General features: G+C 39.7%; 1 protein-coding gene across 1 annotated transcript in view; it reads right to left on the bottom strand.

Moving 5' to 3' along the window:
- tes (testis derived transcript (3 LIM domains)) overlaps positions 1-20,631 on the bottom strand; it is a 33,593-nt gene extending 12,962 nt beyond the window's left edge. The window contains exons 1-4 of the mRNA XM_052030281.1: positions 20,470-20,631; positions 14,032-14,117; positions 3,619-3,871; positions 2,709-3,032 (exon numbers count right to left, since the gene is read on the bottom strand). Of these exons, the coding sequence (XP_051886241.1) occupies positions 2,709-3,032; positions 3,619-3,871; positions 14,032-14,117; positions 20,470-20,496 (690 nt within the window). The 5' untranslated portion in view covers positions 20,497-20,631. The remainder of the gene's footprint in view (positions 1-2,708; positions 3,033-3,618; positions 3,872-14,031; positions 14,118-20,469) is intronic.
- Positions 20,632-24,297: the final 3,666 nt, after the last annotated feature.

The following is a 24,297-nucleotide window of genomic DNA, read 5'->3' as shown; positions in this document are numbered from 1 at the left end:
TTAAAAATCCCTTCCTTCCTCCATTTTACATCTGAAGAGGTTCAAATTCAGTTAGGGAAAGAAAAAACCATGAGCAAAGAAAGACTGGAAATTACCTAAAAAGTGGGACATTTTACATCCATTTTTCAGGTGTTAATCTATCCATGAACATCAGGCAGTAAACAGGTACACATTTCTGGATGAGCATCACTGCTTGCCACCTTGATTAAGGGTGAACAAACCCAAGGAATGCATCAACAAACCATTGAACACTCAAAATTTGAGCTTGAGTTTTTGCTAATTTGAAGTATTACTAAAGCTGAGACTTCCAGGTAATTGCAGGCTTGGGGGGATTCCTTGTCTTCTGTCCTGTTGCAGAATGTCCTCAAGGAAATGCTCATGGTTGATGGACAACCTGCCTTACAGCTTCACACCAGCCAGCACTCATACATGGGAAGAAGGAAAGTGCAAAATACACTGTGTTTAATTGTTTCTGTTCAAAAAAAAAATGCAATTTCCCAATGTCTCAGTTATTCTTAAAGGCAAACTACAAAATAATTATAGCAGGATTTACACAATGAAATACTTAAAATGAAACAAGCATCAATTACAATAGGAACAAATACATGTTGTGATGTACAACTGGTAGACCAATCTTCCTTTACATGTTTAGTACTGGCCAAAGTTGAATTTCTCCATCATCACTTGGGTGTAACATTTCCTGCACATATTGGATTTAACATGAAGAATGCAGAGGTCCTTTTGTAGGGAGAAGCAAAATTACACCCTCAGCCATGAAAGAGAAACAATAATTGCAGTATTTCCAAGCTGTTGTTTAGTTCTGCTCAATTGGCAGCATACTGGATTTTCCCCAAGTTGTTAAAGATGTAATACAAATAAAAAATATTGTACTAGCTGGAGCACAAGCCTGAAAAGGTCACAGGAGAATAGGTCAGTAGGGTCACAGAAGTTAGTAAAATCCATGTTCCTGATCTGGGCTTCAACCACCTTTTGAATAAAGGACCCAACTCTAGATTGAGGACTATCTCCAAGGTTGCTTTGCCTTGAAGGAGTTGGCACAATCTGTCTATTGTAAGGAAATCAAGACCAGAGATTGCAAGCAATAGAGATAAGTAACTTAACTGAATGCCTTAATATCACTAGCCCACCCCCCCCAGATCTTGAATTCTGCCCCAAATATCCTCTCATCCCCAAAACATGCTATTCATCACCACCATCTCCAGACCACAATCATTTAGCCTCTTCACCTCAGCTCCTACCCTCAATTGTCATTCCTGTCTAGGACAGACATCCAAAGTATTCTGGTACATGACCATGCCAGGTCTCCATAAAGTGATATTAATCTCCCTGTCGCCTTCTACAACTTCAGCCAGTATTGTCAATGATATCAACACTTGAAAATATATCTTTTTAATTTGGTCACAACTGCAGAAAATACAATTTTGAAGAACTTGTGCTGTTTAGGTTCCTTACAAGTGGCCCACCCAAGCTGACAACCCTCAATGGGTGACCCACATGTGTAGATTTACACACAAGTATGCTCCCTTTCCATTTCCAGGTTAGTGAGAACTTTTCCCCTTTATGTTGAAGAGTTACTTCTGGTAATCCCCTACTGGTGAACAGGGAAGTAAGGGAAGTGGAAACTGATCATTCTAAAAACAACACACAGAAAACAGCTGCAGAGAAACAAATGCCCAGCCAATGTTTTCTGGAGCCCTCAATACTTTCAAGAATTGAGGGATGGAGCAAGATAGAGAGAAAGATCATGTTAATAAAAAATGTTTCCTCATATCCTTGGGGCAAAGTATTACAAACACTAAAATTACTTTGGAGTACACTGATTATCAATGAAGCAAATGGAAATCATAGTTTAAGGGAAAACTGTCAATTTCAAGAATGGACACCAGATTGGTGGTAGTGCCATACTTTATAGTCTTAAGCATCATATTGCTATATGCTCTTCTCACTAAGTAGTAATTATCTTTTGAAGCAAATGCTTGGGTCATGACATGTATCAGTGTGCAAAGTTTGTGACATTCTATCAAAGGAGAAAATATTGCTAGTGCTTCCACCATACATATTGAAATACTCTAGTTATCAGCAGATACCAACTATATAAGCCATATTGAACCACTGGCACCATGGCTTGGGAGAGATTCCCAGTTGTCAGGTTCGGATGAAGTCAAATAAACTAGTGATTTGGTCTCAAATTGCAATGCTAGTTGTATATTAAAAAATCACTGCTCTAACCAAAACAGCTGCATATTTAAAATGGTATTCCTTTCAAGGCAATGGGGAAAACAAACTAAAAAAAAACAAAAATTTGCAAACTAGTATGGTATCAGAGCTGATCAATTTATACACTGACACCTAAAATACAAATAAAAAAGTAGTGAGTCATTTACATATGTTAATATTTTCAAAATATACTACAATCCTAAAAAAACATTAATATTAACCTTAATTCCATTCAGTAAAGCTACATCTTTGAAGTGGTTAAAAAAATAATCAAGACTCCTTATCTTATGTAGAGATATTCATTCATTGCAGCCAATTAACCATCAGAAACTAAAGATGCTGTTTATAATTACAAACAAAAAGACAGAACTTGTTTTGGATGCATTAGCTTTTAAATATTGTCCAAGAATAGAAAGGTATCCATTAACAAAGTTAAGCTCCACCTTACTGCTGCAAGCTTTAGTACTTACATAATTTGCATCAGGTTGTCCAGCCACTGACCCAACCGCAGCTGTCGTACTTCTTTCACCAGCATCATTTTTGCTTCGTTCTTTAGATTGTGCTTCCATCTCATCAGGGAGCTTGATATCACCAACCCCAAGAGCCTCATTCTTGTACTTCTTCACAAACTGCTCCATCTGCTTCACCTCATTAGCAGACAACTCGTGGCACTTTGCAGGATCTTGATCATGAGCAGGCAGCTGCTTAACCAACTGCTTCTTTCGATACTGAGCTCCTTCCGAGCCAGCCACTGGTTGTTTCTCCTTTGGTAGCAGCTCCATATATCGCACAGCCTTCAAAGGAAGAAATTAGCTGAATTATTAAAGCTTTCCAAGTTTGAGAGTTAAGCAAGATAACTTTTTCCCTTATTTGCCTCTAAAGAAACATGCAGCTTTGGACAACAGCTGTCCAAAGACAAACTAGTTTCCCAAATAGTTATTCTCCCCGAACTCATCACACTAGTACTTTTAAATGAAGATTTTCCAGCTCCAGATAAAGCAATAAGATAAATGTGCAGCTGTTGTGATGCAAGAGCATCTGGGATGGCAAAAGGCCAAAGTATTCAGGTTTTCCATACAAAAACTAAGACACGTTATTCTGGTATGCAAATACAGCTAGACATTTGGATCTTTTCCTGCATTTTGTCTCCAACATTCCTTCTGCACCCCCCCCCCCCGAGGTGCGCTGTGATCATCTCCTCAATTCTTAAAGGGAAATATTATAGCATATAGTAACCAAAGTTGAATAATATAAATATTGTTGTAAAAAGAAAACAATTAAAAAATTTGACAATTTTGTAGATTTAGAATAGAGACTACTTTGCAATCGTGCCTTTCAGCAAGTCACACAACATGTGAATAATATTTATCACTCACTTACCAATGCCTGATTTTGGACCGGTGGGGCCCACTCATATGTAATGGTGTTAAAGGCTACATCCTTCTTGGCTGCTACTGGATTAGTAAGAGTTACCATATTGCGCTTGTAGACAGGGACTCCATCAGTTTTAAGTTTTGCAATGAGACTAGTGTATTTTGTATCTTCAAAAAGTTTGCCCACTTTCTTGTCTTCTTCAGTAGTGATAAGGACATCATGCTCTTCCTGACCACACTTACAATTACGACAGATCTTCCTGTGAATTTAAAGACCTCATTAGTATAGAGAATTGCAGATTCTTGTTATTCTGAAATACTGTTGCAAACACAGTGAATTAACCTTGAATATATTTAATGAAAAAGGCATGCTGAGCATATCATAATAACAGAGGTAGCTTCAAATCCAGCACAAAGTTGTTGATCTTCACCATGCTTCTCAGGATATCCTCATATCTCCTACCAACTAATGACGAAGCAGAAGCCATGCGCAGTGTTCCTGTTCCTTCAGGGACACAATGACATTAGAAAAGGAAAATGACCTAAAATTAAGGCAAATAAAAAAAACCAGAAGAACTTCCCACAAAATAGATATTAAACAATACAGAAGTAATGAAACAAGCACTTAAGAATACACAATAAGCATAGACATCTTTAAATGAAAAATATAATTAACAAAACATTATGCTTCATCATAGAAGTTTAAGAATTGCAAACAATTAAGCATATTCAAGACTTGAATAATGCTGTACTTATACCTGTGCATCAATCATAGCATTTTCGTTACAAATTTTAGTTGTAATTGAATAAATACACCAGATATAACCATAATGCAGTCATAAGTGACTGAGGTCTGGTCTCCACATTAGTACATGCTTAGTTGTGTGTCAGAAGCACCTTAGAATCCAGACTTCTCTCAAAATCTGTAACATCCTGGCAACTGTTTACATCTAGGAATGCAGGGATGGTTGCGGGATGTAGGAGATTCATAACTAGTGCCCCTGAAGTGAACAGAATTAGGACTTGGACAAAAAGAAAAGCTCCCAGCTTGATATCATTCAGGCAGCAAAGAGGCTGCTGGAGTTGTGAAAGGTTTCATGCAACAATCAATAAAGGTAGTGATTATTATTAATAAAATCATAATTCCTCTTTACCTTACTTTCTTGATGGTGCTGTGTTAATAGCTGGACCTTTGGAAGACCACTCCTCATTAGTCTTAATTAATCTGAATAACAATGACACTAAGTCATTAGATTCTATTTGTCTCATTGGACTAATCATGAACTACCGACCAGATCAAACTGCTGTCTGATTTTAACAGAAACAGAAACCACCACGTCTTTTTGGAATATATTAAGTCAACCTCTCACAGACATACATGTGTACAAGTTGTTTCTAATGTACCACACTTCAGTGACAGAACACAGATCCCTGGGCTTTCCCACTTATGGATACAAGACTAACAAAAAGCCAGGATGAAGTTTGTTACATTACTTCACCAAATTATATGCAGTTCCAGCATTGGCTGGCTGGGTGTATGGTTACACAGCTCCTCAGTTCACTGTCCATAAAAGGAAAGTACAAAGAACAGCAGCAGGGAATTCGGTTCGATTCTTCACAATCCATGCAACTTAAACCTCAGTCAAACCTACACCATTGGAAAGTTTCCACAATCAATAAGGAACATCAAAGGAGGTTCAATGTCTTAACTACTGGCAAGAACAAGCAGCATTTGTATAAACATGGCTGGCTTTTGAAATACACTAGCCTCCTAACTTGGTGCTCTAAGTAAACAAAAAGGAGAAATTATGCAAACCACAGCCAACAAAAAGGCAACTCAAGCAGCACTTGAACCTGTAACTCAATGGTTTGAAGAACTAGAACAGCTATCCAGAGCAGTGGGGATGAGAAGAGGAGGAGTGGAGACTGGAGAGCATGGTGAGACAAGGATCATCAAGAGTAGCAGGGATAAGAGAAATTGGAACAAAGCCTGGAAAGGGAAGCAGGTGAAGGAGATTGAAAGTGCAAAAACTAATCTGGGAACAACATCAGAAGCAGCAGCTTGGCAATTGGTTGGTATTTTGTTTGGTTGTCCTTTAAGCTAGAGTGGTTTATCTGCTTTACCAAACATTCAATTCTTAAAATGCCAACAAACACTATAACCACTGGATGCTCAAAGAGTGCAGATTTTCCAAAGTTTAGTTTATTCCTATTATATATGTGAAAGTGCACTGAATTATATTCAGATCTAGAAATTGGTTGCTTAGCTACTTAATAAATGACTTAAATTACTTTAATTAGTTATAATAGCAAAGATATTGTGCAAATATAGAGAGAAAACATTTTCTCTGCACTGAAGATTATTTCCAGAGAGTTAATGGTTCAGGTCAATGCTTTTCATCAATTCAACTGGGAAGTTCAATCAACCCAAAGAGTTAATTGCTTCTCTCTGCAAATGCTACCCGAACTGGTGAGCATTCACAGACATTTGTTTTTGCTTCAGATCTTCAGCATCTTCGATAAAATTGACAATGCAGAAATGTAGAAATTTCATGAAGCTTGTAGAAAGGTTGCGAGCAACCTTGTCTTCAAGGACGATGGGAAATTTACTCTTGCACTTCATGGGGTATGCTTTCCTTGCCAATGTTTTGCTCAATAGTTCACAGTCTAATAATGGTAAATAAATCTAGGCTGTTCTAACATGTGGGAAGTGTGTTTAGCTCCCTTAAACTGATCTTGCGGTCTGATTTACAGTGTAGTGCTACTTGAATTACCTTTTGTTCATGGTGGCTTTATATTAAAAAGGGGGAATTTATAAACAGAAAGAAAAGGCTTTGTTCAGCAGCTCGTTAGGAGAAGAATACAACTTGAAGCTAGTGACAATGGCTAATAGTAACAGTTACATTCCAACAGCCTCTCCAGCAATGGAAAAGCAAACTATTGTGGTTTAATTAGTACAACATTTCAGCAACCTTTATTGTGACTGAAGAGCCCTTTGAATATCCACATGTTTCCCCTGCAGGGATGTGAAGGGGGCCAATGTAATAAATGCAATGGGATTAAAAAATCTTTTGGAGTTGTAACACTGAAAGGATAGAATGCAGTATTGTCTCCCTGCAGAGTATTCAAACCAGCCAGTCACCTGGCTTACTCACTGTTTAAAATTGGAAATCACTTTCTCTGGCAAAGCAGTACATCAGCAACAACAGGAATTCCTTCACTGTATTTGCATCAGGACAAGTCTCAATCCCAGAATTAAACTAGGCACTGCAATAGCATTAATAATAATTAATAATGCCCACAACAAAAATAATAAAATGACTGGAGATAGGCAATTATATTTTCCTCTTACACTTGGTTGACTAGCATGGGATTGTAGAGACCAACTCCCTAAGGTAACACCATGAATTTCAGCAAGACAGGGCTGAAAGCTGTCAGTTCTGGTTGGAATCACCAACTTCAGTCAGTAAGAATTCGCGCCACATGGGCAGATGGAGATTAGTTGTATGGAGGTGGAGAGACTGAAGGTTTAGGGAGGGTACTCCAGAGCATAGGGCCTTCTTCAAGGCTACCAAGGGAGCAGAAATTAAAATTGGGCCCATGCAAGAAAGTTGGAGGAACACTGACATCTAGGAGAGCTGGAAGGGTTACCAAGATGAATGGAGAGATGCAAGGAAAAAGCTGAGAATTTTGAAACTGATGTGCTGTAGGACCAGCAGCCTATTTAAACAAAGAGCATTTATTGGAGGAGTGAGTGTGACATAGTGAGTACTAGGATACAGGTAGCAGTATTTTGGATAAGATTACATTTGTGTCAGGTGGGAGGTGGGAAGCAGCAAGCTACCCAGAACTGTACAAGTATTGGTGTCTAGATGAATGTTTCAAAAGCTGATGAACTGGGAAAGGGCAGCCAGGCAATACAAGAGATGGAAGGTCATGGCTTTGGAAATGGTGTATTTGCAATGTTAAAAGCTTATCCCATGGTCAACTATGGCACCATTATGAACAGTTGGCTTCAGCCTCAGACCACTGTCAGGGAAGGATGGAATAAGTGAGCAAGGTATGGACTTTCTCATGGAAACTGAAGACAATAGTCTTGCTCTTGCCACCATTCAGCTGGAAGAAATTTTTGTTCAACTATTATGGGATTTTGCATAAGCAGTCCAACAGCAAGGCAGTGCAGGGATCAGAACAGGTTGTGCCAAGGCTAAATTAGGTATTGGCAGCATCCAGGTGCAATCTGGCAATTCTTGTAATAATATTTCCATGCACATCTTGGATGACAAATATGCAAATGACACAAATGATGATGTGCCAGTGTCTCAGTAGTAATAGAAATATTTTACAGGTCACAAACCCTACACAAGCTTAGAATCATAGCTGTTCACATATTTAAAGTTGTACTGGTGAGCTGCTCCAAAATACTGCAGACCAAAACTTTATTTGAAGTGTTGCTAGTCACAGAAGCTTTATAATGATGTGATGGAGAGGTGCTATTGGATGCCATCAATGTCCACCTTGGCACTCCAGCATGGAAAAACCATACTGCAAACATACTTGGAACTTGGGTCTGAAGATTAGTAGTTCATGTAGGATTACCTGTCCATTAATGGACTGTAAACTCAGGTTGTCCTGCTGACCTCTGCTTCCAACTTCCCAATGAGTTTGGGCTAATCACATTTGTACCTTTTTAATAAATTTAGCTTTCAAGTGTAGATTTGCAATCTGGGATGTTAGATTGTCAAGAATAATGTTTTAAAATCAAGTCAGTGTGCCTGCCACTCCCCACCACTAGTAACATAGGAGGTCAATGCATGTCAACAACATTTTCTTGTTTCAGAAACCTATCTGAGTTCTTACACAGACGCCTGTGCACCTGCTACTAGTTTAGTCCATTGGCAGAAGGCCCATTTGTCCAAAGAACTAATTGGGTTGCTTTGGCACCAATCTTTCTGTCCTCTCTCTATATAAAGGAGGGTTAAAAGCACAATTTCATTTGAGCATGTCAAGCCCATTCCACCAAATAGGTATACGTGCCCTCTGCACCCAACTTAGAACATAGAACAGTACAGCACAGAACAGGCCCTTTGGCCCACAATGTTGTGCTGAACCAATTACATTAGTAATAAAATGCCCAACTAAACTAATCCCTTCTGCCTACACAATGTCCATATCCTACCATTTCCCTCACATTCATGTGCCTAAGAGCTTCTTGAACAGCCCTATGGTATTTGCCTCCACCACCACCCCAGGTGGTGCATTCCAGGCACCCACCACTCTTTTAAAAAAAAACTTGCCTTGTACAGCTCCTTTGTACTTTCCCCCTCTCACCTTAAATTCATGCCCTCTGGTATTAGACATTTCAACCCTGGGGAAAAGATGCTGGCCGTCTACTCTATCCAGGCCTCTCAATCTTATAAACCTCTATCAGATCTCCCCTCAGCATCTGCCACTCCAGAGAAAACCACCCAAGTTTGTCCAACCTAACCTCATAGCACGTGGCCTCTAATCCAGGCAGCATCCTGATAAACCTCTTCTGCACCCTCTCCAAAGCCTCAACATCCTTCCTATAATGGGGTGACCAGAACTGAATGCAGTACTCCAGATGCAGCCTAACTAAAGCTGCAGCACAACTTCCTGACTCGAACTCAATGCCTCGACTAATGAAGGCAAGCGTGCCATGCGCCTTCTTTAACACCCTATCAACCCGTGTAGCCACTTTCAGGGAGCTGTAAGCTTGGACCCCAAGATCCCTCTGCTCATCAAAACCATTAAGGATCTTGCCATTAAGAGTGTACTGTCTCTATACATTTGATCTCCCAAGGTGCAATACTTCACATTTGGCTGGGTTGAACACCATCTGCCATTTCTCCAACCATATCTGCAACTGATATATATCCCGCTGTATCCTTTACCAGTCTATGCTATCAACAACACCAATCTTTGTATCATCTGCAAATTCACTAACCCACCCATGTACATTTTCATCCAGGTCACTTTGTATTTATATATAGAGGAATGCCCTAGTTATAGACCTCCAGCTAGAATAAGTCCCATTGACTACTACCCTGTCTTGTACGGGCAAGCCAGTTTGGAATCCAAACGGCCAATTCACCATGGATCCCGTGCATCTTGATCTTCTGGATGAGCAACCCATGAAGGACCTTGTCAAACACCTTACCAAAATCCATGTAGACAACATCCACAGCTCTACCTTCAATCAATCACCCTTGTCAAAAAACTCAATCAAGTTGGTAAGGCATGACTTGCCCTACACAAAGCTATGCTGACTGTCACTAATTAAGCCATGGTTTTCCAAATGCTCATAAATCCTATCCTTAAGTATACTCTCCAGTAACTTCCCTACCACAGATGACACTCACTGGTCTACAGTTACCAGGATTATCCCTGTTTTCCTTCTTGAAAAAATGGAACAACATTAGCTACTCACCAGTCCTCTGGGACCTTGCCTGTGGCTAGAGGGCACAAAGCTATTGGTCAAGACCACAGCAATCTCATCTCTTGCCTCTCTCAATAGCCTGGGGTACATCTCATCAGGCCCTGGGGATTTATCCACCTTAATGCTCTTTCAGAGAGCAAACACTACCTCCTCCTACATCTTGAAATACCCTAGCATATTAGCATGCTCCATATTGATCTCCCTATCCTCCACATCCTTTAAGTATTCCAAATCAGAAGCAATTCAATCACTAATGAATAGAAGTACCAAGCCCTTCCATCATTATGGGCACAGCTTGCACACCTGTCAGAAACAGGGAAGCAAGAAATGCAGCAGTGTTTAGCAAAATTTCTGAATAGCCATAATATGGCTTACCTTTATAAGGCAAGGAGAAAATGGCTATGGAGAAACTGAAAGCACTGCCATGAAGGCAGAGCTAGGGTGCCATTATTTCATCCCATTTCTGCAAAAGTGGACCTAATTTTGGCAATGCAATTCCAGTTTTACTTCACAATCTAGTTTTATTGTCCATTTTTTCTTGGACTTGCTCATAAAGATTCATCATGGAGTTAAAAGATACATTGAAGAGCAGAAACAAACAATGTGGTGGAGAGGTAAGATGGCCAGTGTAAAGAGGGATGGGGTGTAGCAAGATCAGAGCCTGAGGTGATCAGTGCACTGAAGAGGGGTGCAAGATGACATCCTGCATCTCCATTTAGTCTTGATGTAGGGTTGACCCAAAATGTCAACAATTCCCTTCCTCCCACAGATGCTGCTTAAGCTGCTGAATTCCTCCAGAGATAGTTTGTTGCTCCAGATTCCAGCATCTGCAGTCTCCTGTGTCTACATTGACCAGTAGAACTAAACTGACTCTGATCAAACCAAATTTTGCAAGTGGACTGTTCCTACATTAACTCTCACTATCTGGAATGTCTCAGTGCAACTGCAACCTGTTAAACAGGTAATCAGGCACTAAACATACTGCAATATTAAGGAATTCCATATTAGAGGGGAAAAATACATTGTTACTGTATGTAGGATAGTTTTAGTTTGGAACTGTCAACCACAAATTATGATTTAGGCCATGTCCTTGCGAGTTTAAGTAAGAGAGAAGAAAATTTGCTTAATAGTAAAGGGCTTATGAATAGGTAGCAGGATGATTAAACTAGCTGGTTTGTATGGATCAAAGCACAGGCAGAGATTTGAGGAGTTCATTGGCTTGTGTTAGTAGCATTCTTAATTCTATAATGTATACAAGAAATAATCTCATTGAAATGGGAAACAAAAACTAGTGCCATCTTCATAAAAATTTCCAAGGCAGTCTAGATGAAAATATTCAGCCCTACCTCCAATGACTATGCTTGTAATTCCTATGATAAGCCATCAAATGTAGAGACAGAAGCTAAATAAAGAAATATGGTGCTGTGCCTAGTTTCAGAAATATTGCAGGGTTCATCCTTTTGATCCAAAGGGTAGAAACTTTATAGCCAGTTTTAAAGATTCTTACAGCTTTCAAACAAAAAGTGAACAGCATAACAATTTTTCTCATAATTATTCAACATAATTTCTCCTTCCAAAGGGAATTACTAGGATTCAATTGCTTAGGAATATATTGCCATCCATTTGTGACAACTAATAATTTCAGTTTTTTTCTGTACAAGTTTATAGCAAAGCCATTTTAAAATGAAGCTTTGAAAACATTGAAATCAAAAAGAAGAAAATTGTGAGAACTTAATTCATCCAGAATTCAAAGTACTCAGGCTGAAATGTTCCAACCAGAAGTCTAGCTTTTCTGACGAACTATTATGAAAATTTGATGTTTCAAAAACTGACCAACTTGCATTTGAGTTGCCAAAGGTGATAAACCAGTTGTTTAGTATCAGGAAAATCATATTGCAAAATAGAAGTATACACTGTATTTTATAGTTAAATCTATAAACAAGGCAACACAGGCACTCTGGTGCTCCTTGATCAATGCCTTTTGGTATGTGAATGTTGAGTCACACAATCTGTCATGGCAAAAATATGTAATTTCATTAAAAAAAATCCACTTTGAAGCCCAATTAAATTCCATTGTACTGAGGAATATGATTGCCATCCACTTTTAAAAAGGGACCAGGAGGAGGTGAATAGATGTTGAAGGAATAATTATTCAGTTTACAGTCAACTAATACTATAATAACATGAGACAGAAGGGCAATGTTATTGTAGAAAGGTGGGAGGCAGCATAAAGGAAATAACAGACCTATTAGTCTGACGTCAATGGTGGGAAAGTTATTGGAATCGATCCTCAAGGATGAGGTTATGGAATACCTAGAGGTGCAAGGCAAGATAGGTCCTAGCCAACATGGTTTTGTGAAGGGAAGATCCTGCCTGACCAACCTATTGGAGTTTTTTGAAGAAATCACAGGTAGGGTGGATAAGGGAGAGGCGGTAGATGTTGTGTATTTAGACTTTCAAAAGGCCTTCGACAAGGTGCCACATAAGAGACTGATTAATAAGATGAGAGGTCATGGAATTACAGGTAGGATAACAGAATGGGTGGAGCATTGGCTGGTTGGCAGGAAGCAAAGGGTGGGAATAAAAGGATCTTGTTCTGGCTGGCTACCGGTTACTAGTGGTGTTCCGCAGGGGTCGGTGTTGGGGCTGCTTCTTTTTACGTTGTACATTAACAATTTGGATGATGGAGTAAATGGTTTTGTGGCTAAGTTTGCGGATGACACCAAGATAGGTGGAGGGGTAGGGAGTATTGAGGAGACAGTAAGGTTGCAGAGAGACCTAGATAGTTTAGGAGAATGGGCAAGGAAATGGCAGATGAGATTCAATGTTGAGAAATGTGCAGTTGTACACTTTGGAAACAGAAATAAACAGGCAGATTATTATCTAGAAGGGGAGAAAATTCAAAGTACAGAAGTACAAAGGGACCTGGGGTTACTCATGCAGGATACCTGAAAGGTTAACCACCAGGTCAGATCGGTGGTAAAGAAAGCGAATGCTATGTTAGCATTTATTTCGAGAGGTATAGTGTATAAAAGTAAGGAAGTGTTGATGAGGCTCTACGGGGCACTAGTGAGGCCTCATTTGGAATACTGTGCAGTTTTGGGCCCCATATCTTAGGAAAGATGTGCTGATGTTGGAGAGGGTTCAGAGGAGATTTACGAGGATGATTCCTGGAATGAAAGGGCTTACATATGATGAGCGTTTGTTGGCTCTTGGACTGTACTCACTGGAGTACAGAAGAATGAGGGGACCTCATAGAGACATTTAAAATGGGAAAGGACTGGACAGAGTAGATGTGGCTAGGCTGTTTCCCTTGGTGGATGAGTCCAGGACCAGAGGGCACAATCTTAGAATTAGAGGGTACAGGTTTAAAACAGAGATGAGGAGAAATTTCTTTAGCCAGAGGGTGGTGAATTTGTGGAATTCCTTGCCAGGTACAGCAGTGGAGGCCAGATCATTGGAGGCGTTTAAGGAAGAGATAGACATATCTAAATAGTCGGGGTATCAAGGGATATGGGGATAAGGCCGGAAATTGGGGTTAAAATGGTGTGTTTTTTTTTGTACCTGTTCCCCCCCCCCCCCAATTTCTCATTTCTTTTTTCCCCTTTTCCTTGGAGCAGACTTGATGGGCCGAATGGCCTACTTCTGCTCCATTGTCTTGTGATGATATCATATCAATCCTGACATTTTCACTTTATGTAAAGTAGCTTAAAGTGGAGAGTTGTCTTTAAAATAATTCCTTTCCTGAAACTAGAAAATAATTTCTCCATAAACCTACAAAAAGAAAAATGATCTGCAGACCAAGCATCTTCCATTTATAGCTGATGAGGGAGCAGAGGTGGAAAGGAGTAGTTACCTATAAGAGGTGAAACAAGAAATGTTTAATATACCAGAAGTGTTGGATTTGCCAAGCACAGGACAAGGGAGGGGCACTTTAATTATTCATTAAACATACATTACCTCCAAAAATGGAGCTCAAATCCTTCACATTTATCCTTGCACTTCAGACATGGGGCCCCTGCTCCTTGTTCATGCCCCAGGGTCATCTATACGAAAAATAAAGTGTAGTTGATCAAGAAGAAATTGTTTTGGACCATAGTGTGCACAAACTGATGTAACCAATTACCAAAAATAAACCCAGTGTACTAGCACCACAACTTTCAGTGGGGAAGCAGCTGCCCACTGGGAAACCAACAATGGTTTAAGTACTTCATTTAAAAAGGAAACACGATGAAAGCAGCCAACCCACATCTACATTTAACACAAGAAATGTTGCCCTAGGGGTTTTTTATCTTTACATTTAAGAGCCAATCTTAGCAGGATATATGATAGGCAATGGTACATTACATGATCCCAAAGATATAGGACAAAGCAACAAAGGCTCAAAATAGTGAAAGACTGAACCAAGATGTTCTTTACTACAAAAAAAAGCAAGCATGGATTGGGTTCCACAGAAAAAAAGTGGAAGTGCATACCCCAGGATCACATATAGAAATAGAAAGTTGTAGGATAATTCCAGATCAACTGATGAACCAAGTGTCCTACCTCCTTAATAAGGAACACCTCAAAGTGTTCATTGTATAATGAACTCCATTGTACATCTAACACAAATCTGGCGGCCACTGAACAATGAGATAACTAATTTATTTTGATCTGTGTCAGTTAGTAAATCATAATCTGCTTTGTTAAATGAGAAAATGCATTTTCACTTGCTACAACATCTATCAAACAAAATGTCTGCTGCAGAATTACTGTGCAGTAGCTTTATCTACCATGGTGCTAGTCCAGATATATTTTCTTTAAAAGATGTAAAACATCTGTGACCAACAGTTCAGTATACAAGATTATGCAGACAAGATTTCAGCTTTAATGCCCCAAAGATAATTTGACACACCAGGTATACTGAACAGTCCATCAAACTCTTCTGAAAAATAGCAGTGCAATAGAATTTTACCCTTAGGACTATTTTAAATTGGAGCCAAGTTAAAACACAAGATCTCCAAATTTAATCCAAGCGTTTTCCTTTTTGAATGACTTATTTTTAAAAGAAAGTCAGAACACTATACCAAAATTCTCATTCAGTCATGTTATTCTTTTCAATAAAAGAGAAAAGAAAAAGTCTGCAAATATGTTATCATCAGATTGAAAAATGCATTTGACAAAAATTTGTTGTTCATTTGACAAAGAGATTTACTTTACACAAACTACTGATGACAGTGTTTGGAAAGCTAACTTGATCATTAAAGAACACCTGGATATGGGTCAAAGTGAAGGCCCTATGTGATAACAAAGCTATTTGAGATATCCATGTCCAGCAGCTGCTAACAGCAGACAAATCCAAAATGGCTAGTTTAAGGGTATTCTTGGAGTCAGGTTACAGGCATTTTATACTGACCATAGATCAAGTGTGTAGAGACAGCATTTTTACCCCCAACTGCAACTAATTTAGGAGTCTGGCTCAAATTACAACTATCCAGCTTTGTGGCGAGCTGTCAATGTGTTTATACTGGCAAGCGCACAGTTTACCAAATTATGTTTTAATCTTCCAAATTGAGGCCCAAATGCATTTAAATAAGGGAATTAAAATACAGAACTGAGATTTTTCTAAACTGAGGTTATGGAAAGAGGGCCTTAAATTTAAAGTCTACTTCATGGGACACTTTTAGAAGTGCTTCATCATTATGAAGTATATTCACTGTCCTAATATACAGAATGCAGCTTGCAAAAACCCAGAAAGGTGCAAGATATAAATTCATTTCAAAGTCAAATGTAATAAAAATGCTGGAAATACTCAGCAAACCAAGCTACCTCCATAGTTATTGATTCAGGCTAATGACTTGTCATCAGAACACTTAAGGCACACTGTACTCAATTTTTAAGTGGTGGCATTTGCATCCTTCCCCCCCCCCACCCCCCAAACAACCTAATTTTTCATGATGCAAGTACCAGTGGCACATTTCCAAGTACCCTCAAGGAAGGAGTGACGAGCCATTTTTTTGAAATGCTACAATCTTTCTGGTAAAGGTACTCCAGCTATGCTGGTGGGTAGAGGGTTGCAGGATTTAGACCCAGCAACAATGAAGGAATGATAATATGCTTCAAGTCAGGACAGTGTGCAACTTGAAGAACTTGCAGGTCATGTGTTCCTCTGTACCCACTGCCTTTTTCTTTTTGGTGGTTGAGATCATGGGTTGGGGGTGCTGTTGGAGTAGCTTAGACAAGTAACTGTAGTGCATTTTGTGGACAGTACACATTATAGCCTTGGTGAGGCAATGATGGAGAGAATGAATGTTTGGGGTAGTGGAAAGTGTATCAATCAAACAAATTTGTTCTTCTTGTTACCAAGCTACTTGAGTAACATTGGAGCTGCACTCATCCAGTTGCTGGAGAGAATTCCATCACATTCCTGAATTGTGAATGTATTAAAATTACTGGTCCACTTGTTTCTGGTCAATGCTGGCCCCTGGACATTGATGGAAAGGGGCTCGGTGATGGCAATGTTATTAAATATCAAGGATTAGTGGACATGGAAACTGCAATTAATGAATCAGGCTGCTGACCTTTCAGCAAAAGGCACATCAAGTTCAAAGTCATTACTTAGTGGAATTTGCATTAGTTTTTCCAAAAAAGTTTTCATGATGTGCATATCACTGGCTCATTTCTAAATATCTTTGAAGTGATGAGCCACCTTCTTGAAATGCTGCAGTCTTTCTGGTGAAGGTACTCCCACAGTGTTGCTGGGTAGTATTTTGGAGGATTGCTTTCACAAGAGTGATTAACCTGCTACTCCTAACTAGAGTGGCTGTGAATCTCAGACATGGTGCAGCATTTTCCACATTCAGTTGCCTATTGTAGCAATGCCTCTCCTTTTTGATTTCGCTCATTAAAGCATTCTCATTAGCATTGAATGTTTGTGAATTCATCAGTATTGAAGACATTTAGTCCAGTGTTAGCAGAGGCTTCAGTGCAGTACTCACAGAGCCCTGCACTATCAAAAGTCTCATACATTGGTTAAAACACTGAATAACCTCCTGTTTACTTGAGCACAACCCACCCCCTCCCCATTGCAATACTTGAACAGCTCTGTTCTCCTGATTTCACTTCTTAATCCACTTCATTAAAACAAATTAACTAGTCATTCAATTCATTGCTTTTTGTAGAACCTTGTGGTGCACAAAGTGTGCTGACTTTTTTTCAATAGAACAGTGACCACACTCAGATTATTAATGGGACTATTATGAGATCACGAAAAGCACAAGAATGAGAGTCTTTTCTTCAAGTTAAAATATATGTAATTACATTCTGAAATATGCAGGTCTCCTAATTTACAAGAGAAAATGGTTCAAAACTCAGGCTGCTTAAATACAAAATTTCCAGCTTCAAAATATGATGTCACAAATTCCTTGAAGCCCTTATTCCAAGTCTTTGTTGCAAAACAAAAACTGCCTTAATTTATTAAATTATGCAAATTAATGGACAATACAGTTTGTCTGTACAAGTTAAAAATACTGATTGTTTAAGATAGTTAAGGAACTTCTGATGTCTAACATTAGACTGTAATGAACATTAAAGCTTATTTTTCTTAAAATTAGTACCTTATTAGGAAAGGAGGATTGAAACAAAATGGTGAAATGTTCAGCATATCACAAATCAACCACATAACAATGTTCTCATTTGTGAGAATGGTGTATTCTTCTCCTAATACACAGTATTTTAGTAATGTATCCTAATTTAGAAATGAAAGTAACATCTAAGATAACAATTTCCTCTTCAGCAATGAGAGAGAGACTTTCTTTTGCATTAAACACTTCCTAGGAAATACGATCTTAAACTTATTGAAGATATATACAAAAAAAACCACTAAATCAAAATGAATAGAGCAATGAATTTTCATTTGCTGCTTTTACTTAATTGTTAAATACAACATTAAAGAGGCAGAGTGATAGAACAATGCATTAACAACATGGTGATAATTCTACAGAAATATTAACTGATCTATTACACTCAAATACAGATTAAGCCTTCATTATTGATTCAGACACCCAGGCTGATTAAAATGCTTCAATGCATATTAAAGTACAGATATCCTGAAAGTGGCATTAGATGTTGATTTAAATCCCCAAACTGGTTTTTACATAGTTCAGGTTATTCTGAGTACAACAAGAGTACTATTTAACAGTCAATCAATTTGCAGATACATGTGGACACTGTTGCTATATTGCAATCAGCAACTCCGAGTCCTAGGACTCAACACCTCCCTCTGTAACTGGATCCTTGACTTTCTAACAAACAGACTGCAATCCGTGAGGATAGGCAGCAATACCTCCGGCACGAATATTCTCAACACTGGTGCCCCACAAGGCTGCACCCTCAGCCCTCTACTCTACTCCCCATACACCCACGACTGTGTGGCCAGATTCTGCTCTAACTCCATCTACAAGTCTGCAGAAGATACCACTGTTGTAGGCCGTATCTCAAAAAGCGATGAGTCGGAGTACAGGAAGGAGATAGAGAGCTTAGTGGAATGGTGTCATGACAACAACCTTTCCCTCAATGTCAACAAAACAAAAGAGCTGGTCATTGACTTCAGGAAAGGGGGCGGTGTACATGCACCTGTCTACATCAATGGTGCTGAGGTTGAGAGCTTCAAGTTCATGGGTGTGAACATCACCAACAGCCTGTCCTGGTCAAATCACATAGATGCCACGGCCAAGAAAGCTCACCAGCGCCTCTACTTCCTCAGGAGGCTAAAGTAATTTGGTTTGTCCCCTTTGATTCTCACCAACTTTTACTGATGCACCATAGAAAGCATCCTATCTGGATGTATCACGGCTTGGTACGGCAACTGCTCTGCCCAGGACCGCAAGAAACTGCAGAGAGTTGTGGACACAGCCCAGTGCATCACGCACACCAGCCTCCCCTCCTTGGACTCTGTCTTTACCTCTCATTGTCTTGGTGTAGCAGCCAGCATAATCAAAGATCCCACCCACCCAGGACATTCTCTCTTCTCTCCTCTTCCATCGGGTAGAAGATAGAGGTGCCTGAGGGCACATACCACCGGACTTAAGGACAGCTTCTACCCCACTGTGATAAGACTATTGAACGGTTCCCTTATACAGTGAGATGGACTATGACCTCATGATCTACCTTGTTGTGACCTTGCACCTTATTGCACTGCACTTTCTCTGTAGCTGTGACACTTTACTCTGTACTGTTACTGTTTTTACCTGTACTACATCAATGCACTTTGTACTAACTCAATGTAACAGCACCGTGTAATGAATTGACTTGTACAATCAGTTTGTAAGACAAACTTTTCACTGTACCTCAGTACAAGTGACAATAATAAACCAATACACAATGCAATACTTTATCAGCAGATCTATTTTGTTGATGCTGGTGGACGAATACAAGTAGGCCTGGACTCTTAGGAGTATTCTCCTGCCGTTCAGAGGATCTTACACCTTCACCCAACATCACATCTGTTGATCGGTGTCAGAACTGTTGGATCTTTAACGTACAAAGTCAGAGTTAAATCCCAATCGGGCACTTTAGCAAAAACTTAAGTTAACAGCCCAATGTAACACTGAAGCTGTGAAGCACTACCAGAGGAGCAGACTTTCAGATGAGACATTGTCTGACCCCCAAAGTAGATGAAATTCCATAGTACTGCTTTCAAGTAGAATAGAGAAGTTCTCCCTTATGCCCTTACTAACAATTAACCCTCAACTAACATTCAAAAGCACATCAGGTTTAAAACACTTTGGTCCAGACAGATTAGCTGCCACATGTCCTATAGTACAACAGGGACTACAATTCACTAGTAACTAATTAGCTGTAAAGTTCTTCTGAAAAGGCCCAAGGCTGTGAATAGAGCTCTTTCTTTGTCCCCATCCAAGCTGCATTTGACAGCGTTTAACCTTTAGGCCAGATGACATGATCTCGACCTTCTGATGCCTTTTACCTATTTAGCCAACATTCAGACTAATAAATGAGTGAATAATAAATTGATCGAGTGACGTCATGTTAAACCAGGAGAAATAAGCCTAGTACCATCGGAGGCTAACTGCAGCAACGTCGGTGTCATATTTCAGTCCTTTCCCCTTTTACAGTAGATTTGTGCAAGGTTTTTAAACCTTCTGTAGAATGCGCTGCTCACGGCTGCCAACTTCCTTTTAATGTCCTGCAGGACTTCTCTTTCACTCCACACAGTTCATTCATTGCCAGCTTCTCTTAAATACCTTCTCTCATCAGAATCTAGGCTAATAAATATTTCACCAAAGATGGTGCATGGTTTATTAAGTAGGAACAAAAGGAAACGATCAAATGGGTGTAGCCCCTTCCTTGGTAAGATAAGGTAGAGGTTCAAAGATAAAGCAAAATGTTAATTTTTCTTACCTTTTTTACTTTGTTTTCTAGATCCATTCCTTCCCAATGAGGAGAATAGTCAGTGAGTCGACGATGTTAATGTAAAACAAAAACTCTGAAAAAAGCCACCCGTAACAACACCAACCCAACAGTTACTTTACCCAGTCCACTCCCCGCCCTCTCACAATGTTTTAAAGCACTTCCGCTACAATCGGCAATTCACAACATCAGCCAATCACAACGCAAGGAAAGGAAGTACATTAGCCAATCGCTTCAATAAAGACCATTATCTAGCCAATCATATGCCACCAAATTCACCAACCAATCAATGGTCTGGTTGGAAATATGAATAGCCAATCCCCTGTGTACTGAGACAGGGAGCGGCTGCCTGCGGGCTGAGTCAGCTCCATTAGATTTACCTGGGTTGTCAATTGTATCCTAAAGAAGCAGTGCCTGTGTTAATGGGTAACGTTTCCATACTTTGTGAAGGGAGGGATTGGTAAATATTATTTAATACTCTTCCGGTGAAGATTAGGACATTTTGCTGCACTAAAGGCGCTGTACAAATGCAAGATGTTGTTTTAGAACTGCCACATCTCATTTGGAAGGTAAGCAGAGTGAAGGATGGAATTAAACCAGGGGAGAAAGTAACTTTTACTTTTTAGGTGGCTTCAATTACTCATGAAGACACTGTTGTCATTAAAAACCTTTATATTTAGGGGAGGACGATTAGTAGGGGCACATTTCCCTCTGACAAATCTTATTAAAGATGCAGGACCACACATTTTCTGATAACATTAATGATGTGCGTGCAGACTCCGAGAGAATCCAGAACATTTAAGTTCCTGGGTACATTCCTGGCAATGTTCCTTTGAACACTGTATATGTACCAGTAACCCTTGTTCGCAGCAGGTGTCAGTGCTTAATGGACACTCTCTGCTTTGCCAAGAAAAAAAAATCAGTGGTCATCATCTGCCTTTGGAAACTACTCTGAACGCACCATGATAACAGGAATGGGAGGTTTGAAGGTGTGCTTTTGGACCAGGTGTCATTACCTGAGCAAGGAATCACAAATAACACCAGTGCCTTGACGGGTATGATGACTGGTGGACCATCCATCACCTAATCAATTCTGTCATTTCGATCAACCTGGGCCCAAAAACATCAATATCAACAGAGGCATTGCCGCAAGGAAATAAATGTGGAAACGCTCAATGTTTTCACAAAGTTAGCTCTTCTCATAGTTTGCCGATGGCACTAAAATAAGTGGTGTCATAGACAATGCTTATCAGGAATTACAGAGGGATGTTGATCAGCTGGGTAAATGTGATGAAGAATGGCAAATGGAATTTAATTCAGATAAGTGCAAGGTATTGGATTTTGGGAAGACAAATCAGGGTAGGACTTTTACATTGAACGATAGGACCCTGGGGAGTGTTGTAGAACAGAAAGACCTGTAAGCACATAGTTCCCTGAAAGTGGTGTCACAGGTAGGTATCATGGTGAAGAAGGCAATTGACATGCTGGCCTTTATTAGTCATAGCATTGAGTATAGAAGTTGTGATGTTACTTTACAGTTGTACAAGGTGTTGGTGAGGCTACACTTGGAGTTTTGTGTTCAGGTTTTGGTCACCCTGTTGCAGGAAAGACACCTTTAAGCTGGAGAGAGTGCAGAAAGGATTTCCAAGGATGTTGCCCAGACTCGAGGGACTGAATTATAGAGTGAGGTTGAGCAGGCTGGGGGCTTTATTTATTGGAGCATAGGAGAATGAGGAGTGATCTTATAGAGGTGTATAAAATCATGCGGGGCATAGATAGGGTGAATGTACTCAGTCTTTTTCCCAGGTTTGAGGAATCAAGAAGTAGAGGGCATAGGTTTAAGGTGAGAGGGGAGAGATTTAATAGGAACCTGAGGAGCAACTTCTTCACCTAGAGGGTGGTCGGCTATGGAATGAGCTGTCAGAGGAAGTGGCTGAGGCACAACATTTAGGAGCCGTTTGGATGGGTACATGGATGGGAAGGATTTAGAGGGATATGGGCCAAGTGTACGCAGATGGACTAGCTTAGATGGGAATCTTGGTCGGAATGATCTGTATGGATGGCATGCAAAACAAAGTTTTTTTACTGTGTCTCTGTACATGTGACAATAATAAACCAGTTACCAATTAACCACAGAAGCAAGTCATCCTTGATCCTGAGAGTGTGCTTAAGAGTGACTCTTGGATGGATTCTCAATGGTAGAGGCTCAACGTGCAGTGAGAATTTCTCTGATTGTTGCTGTGGCATTGCTACGATGTTTCTGACTCAAACCTAAAATAAACTCTTTTACTGACTTCATTGGTTAAATGAATGGATTGGAAGAATCTCGAGACCTGGATTTAAAGAGTTCAAATGACACTTGGTTTTGGTGAGGTACTGTGAAGATGCTGCAGGAGCAGCCAACAATAGTAACCTAGCTAAAGATGGAACGAATATATCGCTACATCTTAAGATGTTGATGCATTTGGTCCATGTCACACTATGATGACATAAGGGATCAGAGCTGGAGAAAGCATATAGATATAAAAGATCCTTCCACTTTTCCATCGTATCCCTTGATGACATAGTGTCCAAAAATCTATCGATCTCAGCTTTGAGTAACTGTTCCACAGCCTTCTGGGATAGAGAATTCCAAAGATTTGCAATCTACTAAATGAAGAATTTCTTTCTCTTTTCCATCCTAAATTACTGATCTCATTAGGGATGAGAAGAGCCAGTATCTCAGTAACAATTTGGTTGATACCTCAACAAATTTTATATGTTTCATTCTTGTAAGCTCCAGTGAATAAAAATCTGTCCTACTCAATGCCTCCTTTTAGGAAAGTCCTCTCATCACAGGAATGATTCTATTAAAATGTATGAACTCTCTCTAAGAGAGGTTCATTCTTCCTTAGCTGTGGAGTCCATGACCATTCACAGAACTCCATGTATAGTCTGCAGAGTCTGAGGAATTACTGAAGTAAGACTTCCATAATTTTATTCCCCAACTGCTTTGCATGAAAGCAGATCTTCCATTGCCCCAAACTAACTAGTCACTTACCTCAGGCCACACTGTCTGTCCCCAGTGCAGTCTTGCTCAGGGAGCTTGGCTCCCAATCTTGCAAAATGTTAGTGTGGTGCACGATGTAGTGCCTTATTAGTGTAGGCAGATTTGTAGAATCAATTTGAAGTTGCCTAGGCTCACTAGCTGTCAAAGGCTTTAGAGGTACTGAATTTTTGTGAGTGTCTTTGACAGTCAGTCAGTAGCACTGATTAAAAAATCAAAAAAAAGTTTAAAAAAACTTTAAAACAGAACAACTATATATGTACACTAAAAACATTGAAATAAACTTAAGTAAATAATAACATAATTACCTATCTCTTTCCCAGGAGCTTTTATCTCTCAGTCTCTTGAATGGAAATTCAAGGTTTAACCTGATGTAGACTCAACTGGGAAGCCTATAAAAGATTGCATTGTCCATTGGAGCAGCACAGGGGCAGCCTCAGCTAGTGGCGGCAGGGGAGCACATGCCACTCTTTCTCAGCTCCACGATGGCGCTGGAAATTGAGACGTCTGTGAAGATATCAGGGTAAGTCCTGATATCATTACTGCCACAAGGCAGGAGGTTGCCCCTTCATTTGCCTTTGTAACTGCTTGCTGTATCAACATGTTAACTTCCTGTGATTCATATATAAGAGCACTGAAATCTCTGAAGAACAATATCCAACTTTTAAAAAATATTTTGCTTTTCAGTTTTACCCAATATTCTGCAGCCTTATCTGTCACCAATTCACTTAATGGTGTCTTTGTAGTCTGCATCCTTCTCACATCTAATTCTT

This window comes from Pristis pectinata, chromosome 15, assembly GCF_009764475.1.
Source record: "Pristis pectinata isolate sPriPec2 chromosome 15, sPriPec2.1.pri, whole genome shotgun sequence".
Taxonomy (NCBI): domain Eukaryota; kingdom Metazoa; phylum Chordata; class Chondrichthyes; order Rhinopristiformes; family Pristidae; genus Pristis; species Pristis pectinata.
Note: the sequence above shows the minus strand (reverse complement) of the source record. Positions and strands in the feature narration are given on the sequence as shown.